This window comes from Quercus robur, chromosome 1 (assembly GCF_932294415.1).
Source record: "Quercus robur chromosome 1, dhQueRobu3.1, whole genome shotgun sequence".
Taxonomy (NCBI): domain Eukaryota; kingdom Viridiplantae; phylum Streptophyta; class Magnoliopsida; order Fagales; family Fagaceae; genus Quercus; species Quercus robur.
Genome location: NC_065534.1, coordinates 33,785,158 through 33,796,024, shown reverse-complemented (window position 1 = coordinate 33,796,024; position 10,867 = coordinate 33,785,158). Strand labels below are relative to the sequence as shown.

Here is a 10,867-nt window from a genome sequence, read left to right as displayed (position 1 = left end):
AGAATATCTTAAGAAAATAAATCTCCTTGCTGATTTCTCTTAAGCTTCATATTAAGTGGAGTTAAAAACCAATCCAAAAATTTCCTAAGATGCCAACTAGTTAACTAGTCAACATTCCTTTCTTCATGCTGAAATCCGTGATCCTTAACTAATATCCATTGGTGAAATTTCAGAGTTTATATTAAAGATCTTCACAGCAAACTGCTGCTTACAAAAGCATGTTTCCTATATTTGTTATTCATTTAAAAAATGGGGGAGGTTTAATGTTGGCTATTTTTTTTGATTCTTTTTTTTCATGATTAGGTTGTGTTTCGCATAATAACAGACATACAAATTACTTAACAGACAGTTGGCATACTTCAAAGGAGACCTACATATAGAAACTATCAAAGAATCTTGCCAAGAAACTGAAATAAGTTTATAATTACACAAAATAAAATATGAATCAAGAACCATTTTAGTCTAAAAGTGATACTTTCCTTGATGAAAGCAGTAACTCTTCCCGACTCTTGATTTTCCATGATCAACTCCCAGCAACATGAAAATAGTCCCATAGTGTTTTATTTGGATTTTCACATCATCAAATTAGTCAAATTAGTGTGTTACAGAATATCAAAAGATATTTAGCAATATAATTTGTTGCAGTATTCCAGGTGTGCATGCCATAGAATCTCTAATTCAAGAGCACGCAATGCAAAACGACATTTAGGGATTAAGTCACTTTATGACCAAAAACTGCAATCAAAATGAACCACAACCAATAAGATTTAGTGCTTTAGATGGAAATCAACACATTATCATCTATGATATGGGTCCCAAGGAAAATTATTTTCGAAGCAAAATTCAAGCATTCTTTAATTTTAATTTTTTTTTTGGCTCCAAAGGGAAGGGGAGAGGGAGATTGGAACTAGTGATGTCCACTTCACGAGGCACATTCTACAACCAGTTGTGCGGATACAACCATTACAAAGCATGTCAAACGTTTATATAAATGAAGTTTGAAATGAATATAGCACTATTATTATTTCCCAAGTTGATCACTAATGCATAACTATGCATGCAGAGATCTGCAATATATTGACTTAAAATCATAAAACAAATTTTGCTCAAATTTAAGACTATGATCTTTTCCTGAGTTTTTCATACAGAATGCAGATTAAAGGTCTTGAATAGCATTCAGTGTCCACTGTGTGAGAAGAAGAGTATCTTGATTTTTGCATTTAAATGAATGGATAGGATCCAAAATAACTGATGGACCATCCACCAATTATATCTAGCTTCAAAAGAAAGTGACCAATCATTTATACTTCATTTTTTTAATACATTGTAAGAGGGGGAGGGTGTGTTCGAACCCTGAACGTCACCATTGGAAACACCAGGAAAGGTAATTTGACCTAAAGCTCATTAGCTCATTGATACTTCATGTCCTAGAAGAAATGTTGGGAGGAGGAAGAAATAGATTCTAGATGAATTTTTGACTGCCTAGCAGACCTCCAAGGGTCTAGGAACTTGATGGTTAGCACTCTAGATTTATGCCACTGCCATACAAACATACCCATATACATGCTTGCCTTCTTAATTACACAAGCAGAGACAATTGCACATTACATTTTCAAATTTTTAGGCTCTGCAGTCCAAGTTTGATAAAGTGGGCAGTAGCGAACCCAAGTTTTAAATATTAATCTGCATAACAATGTGTTGTTACATATGAAGTAGATCTAAGGAAAGAACATACGGTTTTGTTTTTGTATGAATAATAAAGTAAAGACTAAAGGCACAAATTTTTTGCTGAAAAGCTATTGTGACATCACAAGTGTTCAAATTTGATTGATCAGCAGTTATGAACTTTCATCAAGTATTCTTCAGAGATTCTACCATCAACTTGTAAAGAGCAAATCCACCTTGATGGCAGCCAGGCATTTTTGATGTCATATTCTCTAACTCGCTCTGGTATATAGGAAAACTGATGAGTACTTAAACCTTAGTCTAAATAAATGAATGAAATCAATCAAGCATTTACAATATCGTACAAAGCAAGAAGTTGTTATTCCAGCTCAAAGTTTTTCCCCCCCATATATACCCCTGTACAACAGTGCTCTCTCTCTCTCTCTCTCTCTCTTTTGTGAATATTAATCCATTGGTGCTAATTGATAAAACATAACACCAACCCCCCCCCCCCCCCAAAAAAAAAAAAATCCTCCAAAAAAGAAAAAAGAACCTTAAGTAACTACCAGCACCATGACTAATATAACAGCCTTATATAGGTACCACAGTAATGCCCCCTCCCAAGTCCCCCACAACCACTGCATTAGCACTGTGTCCCATGCTTCCATCAGTATGAATATTTTTACCACATCCCTTCAAACCTATACACCTATACAATCCATACGTCTCTCACCATAAGTTGTCACCCCAAGTTGATCTTTTAAAAATGAACCATAAGTTGTCACCCCAAGAAAATAAAATTTGAACTAACCAATGAAACTGCATAGAGTTGAGTTGACTCATAGCCATCTTGTGCACTCAAATACAATTGTTGAATTTCCTTTGACTCCAGACTGCATTTGATGGAAAAAAATGCGGTTGGTCTAACATTTAACTCCCTACGGGATATACCAATGAAAACAGTATTGCACTGCATGAGAAACAAAAGATTAATATCAGATACTTTACATTGAAGATCAAAAATAAAACCCAGGCAGAGGGAATATTTCAACAACCTATCAAACCCCTTCATGAGCACTCATAATTAACATCAACTACAGTGCAGAAATTAACCCTGTTAACCAAAAAGATACTTGTACTGAAATAACTATGACGTAAGCAAGAAGAAGAAATTCTCTTACAACTAAGATACTGAAACTTACAAGGGTTGACGCAGGTACTCCAATTTCTTCAACTACTTCACGGATAATGCTGTCAAACATCTCCTGAGAAACCTTTTTGTTAATAAGCTCAGAGCCTGTCAAGTCCTTGCCATACTGATGGGATGTAATTCCAATTTCTTGGGGCTGTCAACCATCAGAAGATGCACCATTAAGTCTGGATTAGTCAAATATTATTTTATTTTTCTGCAAGAGGATAGAGAAGAGCATGAATTTTTTTATAACCATTAAATAATAAATTATAAAGTACTGCTTGTGACTTTTTTTTGGTATACACACACATCCTGTGGTTCTTGGACCCATGACCTCACCTCCTATTCCATTGTTGTGTGAGGAGGAAGTGCTATTTGAGCTAGAGTTCATTGGCTAAAATACTGTATGTGAATAACTGGATAACAAATTGCAAATACAGAAATGCACTGAAATCAAAACAGACAAATTGAGATTAAACACATGCTGTGGAATTAACTTTCCCCATCTACCGAAAGGAGAGAGCACTTCCAATTTTAATATTCCATATTCAATACCTCTGGATGGCCCCCTGGGAAAACATAGTGTCCAGGAAATTCCCCAACATTAGTACTTCTTTGCAACACAATTAGTTTTCTGTCAGATGTCTCCACTATTGCACCATTACCCAGTGGACTTGAGGTGTGTTGACAGCGTATAGAGTCATCTACAGAAAAAGAAAATTTACAGATGCTAACAGAAATGAATTACATCAATACACACTAAAATATTAAGGCATTTCTACTAAGCCATCTGAGTTGATTTTATCTGCCAAATATTATGCATTATCATAACTCAAATAAACTTGAGCCTAATGTCTAGAAGTTTCAATAGCTAAAGATAATGTGTATATCCATGTTTAGTTCTTGCATTATTTCCTTAGTAGTCTGTAAGTTCAACCATTTGATTCATGCTACACATGATGACATCAGAAATGGCTTGAAGTCCCAGGGAGCTGAAGGATGCAAGATGAATAGCTACAGAAAATTTGTTGGTAATTCTGTGCAGCATGAATTCAGTAGAAGCATATGAGATAAAATGGAAGAAACTCCAGTCAGCATATAAAATTTCAAATATAAGTTAATATACCTTCTGATGGAACCAAGAACTTTTCCCACTGAGGATTCAAGTTTGTCCCCATAAAAGTCCTGGAAACACATAAATGAAAGAGAACCATTACTTTGAGATGAATGCAATGAGAAATAATATGGATCAAGAGAATTCAATCAAAATGCTGCAGAAACTTACTACTATGGAATATGGATATTGAGAATATGCAAAGGATAAACAATAGAATAGCAATTGCTCATCATTTTGAATTTTCGAGGATGATATCTCCATACCAATTATCGATTGAGTTTTCTATTTGGTGGTTAGATGACCATTTTTTTTTTTTAACTTCTTTCTGATCAAAAGATAGCATTCAAGTCTCATATGGTGCTTTGCATTATTCAATTAAAGTTAATCATATCATGGGTCATACATAAGTATCCATAAGTTGAAATACATGTTTCAAACTAGAAATTCCAATTATATGAGACTGAACTACATAATTTTTATCTTAACCAATTATATATAACTAAGTAAAAAATTAATTCTAGAAATTAAACAAGATAAAAATATCAATCAGAAATAATAAGTCCAATCTAGTGTCTGCATATAAGGGTTCCCAAGGGCTGTAATGCACTCTATTTCATGCCAAATTAAGCAGTTGTTATTTCAAATATGCTAGAAAAAGGTCAAAAATTCTTTTGTCAGATAAATGTCATTAATAAGACCCATAGCAGCATTAAGCACAAGGATGTGTGCAAACAAATTTTTAAGTTCATATAGAAAATAAAAAATGCCCCTGCATTTTAGTAGCAGAAGGTTGCCAGGTACTCCAAACTCACTTCCTCTGATCATGAACAGTGGGATGCTCAAGAAGGGCACCACATATTCCCTCCTTGTTTATTACTGATAATAGTTTTAAGCATCACAGCGTGTATGCTAGACGACCAACTTGCTAAATGCTAAGGCAGGCTGGTCTAGTACCAACTACCAAGTCATACAAATGTGGAAACTACTAAAATAATGGCCACCGAAGGCCACCAGCAGTAATTACCAGAAGCTAAATAAAAGGAAAAAGGAAATTTAAAACTAGAGATATTACTTTAAAAGCTAACAACTGTGAAGACAATATAGAATATGAAGGGTATTGCATCTAAATTCATTCAACAGGGAAACAAAAGTATTATTTATCACCATGTCTATTATTTATCAGGACACTTTTTTTTATTTATAAATGAGGGTATCTAGACTTCTTCAAGTGTCTAACTATTCTCTCAAGCGTATGCAGTCCCCTTGTTTCCCACACTCCAGGTTATTACTTGGAGGAACCCCTTGGGGGTGGCCCCAATATGCTAGCAAGAAGTTTTGAACCCAGGATCATATGGATATCATGAGGTCTTGGGAACCACTTAGCCATTAAGGTTTTATTTTATCAGGACACTTAAGTGCATGCAGCCATGCACCTCCACACACATGGCCACCCACACAGAGAGAGAGAGAGAGAGAGAGACCTATAATCTGTCAAACCAAGGTGGAGACATACATGAGAATCCTGATTAGATCCATCACCACAAAGCAAATTGTGTCCTCCATACTGTATAATTTTTAACAAAACAAATAAACAATTAATAAGATATGCTAATTATAAGAAATCTACCAAAATAAAATACATGCACTAAAGTTCTGTTCTATAACATATCACATGCCCTCAACAGAACTGATGGCACTGGCATCAAATGCTTCTTCAATTAAAACTACGCAATCAAATTTTTTTTTTTTTTTCATAGACAGTCCATAAAATAAAGTTCTAGATACAAGAATTTCACAGAGTTATAGCCTAGGTACTGACAACAAAATACAGTCACCATCCAATTACATAAATACTAAAAAATGAGTATGCCTAGAACTTATACCCATAAACAGAATCTAGCTATTATCCACGTACCCGGAACTTTGTTCCATTGTATAATGACTTGTTGTCCTGAACCTTCTGATCCCATATCTAAACAAAAATAAATGAATTAGTAAATAACAGTCAAAAGCTCCAGCTATAGTCTATAGAGGTGTTTTAATTTCCATGGAAATCCAATTAAGGCCATTTTAGTTTGAATAGGGTCTAACATAATAATGTAACAGAAAACAAATAGCTCATTTAAGTTCTATCAGAATCAAATGGGCGCGTATAAAATCAAATGTTAAACACAGTACTGATTCAATTTCCCAAAATTGACTAGTTTTGCTAAATCAACAACTTTATCTAATGAAATAATGTACAAAATTTTGAACTTTACATTAAAAAAAAAAAAAAAAAAAATTAAGGGTCACCTCAGAAATGGAATTTTCCAATTCAATGTCCTGGTGGAGAAGCCGATCGTATGCTACATCAAATGCCACAGATACCTTTCGCACATTCACAAAAAAAAATTACGTATAGTTATAGCATAATTACACGTATAGATGCTTTAAGAGGATGGGAATTTAGAGAACCTGTGGTGGTGAAAGACCTGAGGGGCACGAGAGAAGAAGCTTGAAAGGAAGACTAGCAGAAGCCAGTGCCTTCTCCATTGGAACGGTACGCGCACGCAAAGTGTTTGATGAAAGTTCTCACAGAAGCGAATAGGTGCAAACATATATTTACAGACTTCAGAGAAACTTCGCAAATGGGTGTAAAACATCGTAAACGACAGTGACTTTGGGCGCGTTTTAAATTTCTATTTTATTGTCAATGTGATTGACGTCATGTCGTTGGATGAAATTGAGTTGAGTCATGTGGCATGTCATGTCCATGTTCGCATTAATGCTTTTTATTATTATTATTATTTTAGGGTTTGGCTTATCTGCATTTTTTTTAATTAGAATATCTTTTTATTTTAATGAGAAATTATCACATCATCCACTAATTAAATAAAAGGTGGAGGTTAAAACTCATTACCACTTACCATTATATATTATGATGACTTGGTAATGGCTCCAAGTCATATGTGAATGGTTGAGCCCTTTGAAGAAGCTTATCCATTTCCTTTTTGCTATTGGGCATGGGATTTGGGATTTTACATATTAATTGTTGAAGGTGAGGATAAGCTATTGTTTCATTGAAGTAGCTTTCTACAAATCCAAGCTTAACAGATTTTGGCACTATTGTGGAGGATATCTGTCATTTTTGTAATTATTTTTACCATATTTCTTTTAATGTAATTAGCAAATCTTGTAATATGGCTGTCAGGGTGTTAGTGGCTGCTTCTGTTGGAATAGGGGGCACTCAAATATGGATAGAAGAGTGTCCATCTATTTTCCAATGCCAATCCATTGTAAATTCTGAATTTTATTTTATTTTTTCCTGAAATAAACTACCGTTTCAATCAAAAAAAAAAAAAAAAAAAAAGAGTTTCAAAGCAGGGAAATGAATAGTTAACATAACTGTAAACAAAAGTTTTTTCTAGATAAAAATATATGTTTTATATAATAGAAACTAGAAAGTATATAAAAGCATATATTTTTTTTTTATTTTTTTTTTGGTATTGTCAAGAGTCTTACAGAACAATTAACGTTTTTAAGGGAAATGTCTAGAGTTCAAACTGCACTATCCCAACTATCAAATTATAAAAAATAAAAAGTTTTCTATATGATATTTTATAAAAATACTTTAACTTGATTAAACTTTAATGCTTTTTGCGACAAAATTGTTTATTGTGTAGAGTGAATTATTATATACACCATTAAAATTATTGATATATATTTTTAGTTCGATTTTTTATTATTTATTATTAAACATCAACATTTTAATCTTTTCACAATATTTTTGGATTTTGTTTTCATCTATTAAGATTTTTTTACAATTTCGATTATTAGGTCTTCTTTTTTAAATGGAAAAAAAGGGTTTTGCGCGTGTGCTCATTGACCCTATCCACTTAAACCCAAATTCAACATGACGTGGGGTACCCTAGGTATGTTAGGGCTATCCATGTCACAATAGGACATTTTTTTCCACTGAAGTGTATGACTCGAACCATCACACCCTTGCAAGCATCACATGATGCTAGTTCAGTACTCCTACCAACGCACCATGCCAACAGGGGTGGTTTGGATTATTAATAGGTAAAATTGAGAGAAAATTCAATTATATTTCAAATTGAAATTCAATTAGAGTCTAATTTTGCGCAACGTGTCCTATCTAATCTAAGTTTTTTACTTTTTGTGCCAAATGAGTTAATTCAATGTAAAAATTAGATTTCAATTAAAATTTAATTTTGCGCCATGTGTCTAATCTAATCTAAGTTTTTTTAATTTTTGTGCCAAATGAGTTAATTTAGTGTAGAAAATGAAGAGTCAAATATAAATAAATCATAAAAAATAATTTTTGAATGATTTTATATTTATGAGTTTTTTTTTTTTTTTTTTTTTTTTTTTTTTTGTATAACTAAAAAGAATTCTAGTTTATAAGTCATTTGTAATATATCATGACTTCTATATCTATTTATATATATTAATAGTTAAAGTTCAGAGAAAATTCAATTAGATTTTAATTAAATTCTCAATTTTGTGTCATGTATCCCATTTAATTTTTAATTTTGTCTCAAGTAAATTATTGAGTGTAAAAATCAAAGAGTCCAAATTCAATTAGATTACAAATTGGGTTTTAATTCGAGTCCAATTTTTCGCCACATGTTCATTTAAGTTTTAATTTTTGAAGCAAGTAAATTATTGAGTACAAAAACTGAAGAGTTTAAAACTAATTAAATTCTAAATCATATATATATATATATATATATATATAAATAAAATGAGAAATCATTACATATTTTAGAAATGTGTGATTTAAAAAAGTGTAATCTAATACCATGTATAATTTGAACATCTTCTAAAAAAAGTATAATTTGAACTGTGTAATTAAAATTGTTTTTAATTGTATTCGTGCATATACACGGGATTGCACACTAGTGTTATATAATATGAAAGTATGTATATTAGATTTTAAATAAACAAAAACTAAATTATTATATGGGACAATAAATAATTTTGTTTGTTATTTTTTTAAAGCAAAGTAAGTGAATGGAAGAATATAATAAACATTATCCCCTTCTTTTACTTGTTTTTTGCTTAACAATATCGTCAACAAATGAGAAAAAGATATCCTAAATAGTAGACATATTAAATACACTTACCTTTTTTAGGCTAATTTTATTGTTGTTTTTTTAAGAATATTTTATTGTTGTTGTTGATGATAAGTTGATGTTGTTAAGTGAAATTAATTAATTGAGGTCATGGCATGTCATGTTAATAAAATTTATCATGATCAGGGAACAAAAAGAAACATGCCAATGGGTTAAAAATGTGGAACATCAATGTGATCGACTTAGGTGGGTTGTCTGGTTTATTATTGTTGTTGACTTGATGTTGTTAGACGATTTCAAATCCCATGTTATGTTAAATGCAAAACATTGTTAGTACAAAATGTAGCATGCAGGAGCAGCAGAGTGTTGAAAATGATTGTGATTTAATTAAGGCACTCATAGTGATTTAAGGGCTTAGGGCATAATAAATCACCATCAATGCAAAATAAAACGTATGCCATGATTGAAGTGCATTTGTCATTTATTTCTTTGATATTATTGTCATCGCTGTCTCTTCACCTATATGTACAGTGTACTAACATTAATATTGAATCTGACCTACAATTTCATCCCCAAAAAAAATGTTAATTATGATAGATAAAAAAATGTATTGGTCCCTTTTGGTAAATTAATTAATTAATTATCCAAGTGAATTAATTAGATTCAATTACATGTAATAAGCATGGTAGTACAAATAAATCACTAACTAAGTTAATTGTAACGGAAAATAAATTTGACACGAGTGATTTGTTTACAAATGGAGAAAACCATCGAGACAAAATCCCATTGAGTGAATTTAAGGTCACCACTCCCGAGAATCTACTATTATAAAAAACAAGCAGTTACAAGTAAAAGGAATTCTAGTACCTAATACCAACTTACAGTTGAACCCTTACCCCAATACTTAATTGGACTTGTGATGTAGCGACAATCTCTTCATTCAATGCACGACTCCTAGTACATGACTAAACAATGATGCACAGATCCCAGTACGTGACTAGCACACCAACTTGAGGAAGATATTGGCTGCAAAGTTCTTCATTTCATCTAACAATGAAGATCAAAAAGCTTCTTGGTTACAAAACCCTTGGAGCAAAAATGCAGTAACTTCTAGAGAGAATATGATAAACTAGAGTAAATTGTCTCCAGTCATAATATGCATATATAATTACTTTGCATCAAGTTGCATCTCATGTGACAGCACTTAAAATAATCCTTATATATGTCTAGGGTTTTAAGAAAAGAAACCCTACACAAATACTCATGGATATGCATGAAATCAGATCTGGAAATTCTAAGTTCGTAATTCTCAATAGATACAACTTTCGTCGAACTTCAACATTAAACCTACATAGAAAGGATTCTGTCGAGCTTTAATGAATAACATTTCTTCACTTGTTTCTTGGTCAGACTTGCATGGCTTCAATACTAAACTTGAACACTTGTTTCTTGAAGTACTAAACCCATCCTAGATCTATCAAATTATAAATAAAGTGTGTTTTGTCAAAGGATTAGCTAATTTACATCACATATGTTTCTAACAATTCCCATATATGTCCTAACAAATTATAGCCGTAGTTTATGACTAGAGGACTTGCTTGCTAAAACCATCGAATATAGCCAAACATACAGAACCAAAAGTCCATGACCTGACAAGTGAGAGACAAGTTCAAAGAATTTTTAGATTTTTCTGTTGTGTAATATTTTTAACTAGGACCCATTAGACATGTTGGAAAGTTGATACCAAATTCTAACTTGACACTACCATAGGTGCATCTAGTCACTTTTATTTTTGGTGAGAGATGTTGTAAT

General features: G+C 32.3%; 1 protein-coding gene across 2 annotated transcripts; it reads right to left on the bottom strand.

The window, feature by feature from the left end:
- Positions 1 to 1,639: 1,639 nt before the first annotated feature.
- On the bottom strand, positions 1,640 to 6,629 carry LOC126732528 (nudix hydrolase 9). Of its 2 annotated transcripts, none has more exons than XM_050435441.1 (9): positions 6,449 to 6,629; positions 6,270 to 6,344; positions 5,890 to 5,946; positions 5,456 to 5,538; positions 3,984 to 4,042; positions 3,413 to 3,561; positions 2,868 to 3,011; positions 2,477 to 2,635; positions 1,640 to 1,947 (listed from the first exon to the last, which is right to left on the bottom strand). In XM_050435441.1, the coding sequence occupies exons 1-9, from the start codon at positions 6,617 to 6,619 to the stop codon at positions 1,852 to 1,854; spliced, it is 993 nt and encodes a 330-aa protein (XP_050291398.1). In that variant the 5' UTR covers positions 6,620 to 6,629; the 3' UTR covers positions 1,640 to 1,851. The 2 variants fall into 2 exon arrangements, with proteins under 2 accessions (XP_050291398.1, XP_050291406.1); XM_050435449.1 differs by having other exon boundaries at positions 6,432 to 6,618.
- Positions 6,630 to 10,867: the final 4,238 nt, after the last annotated feature.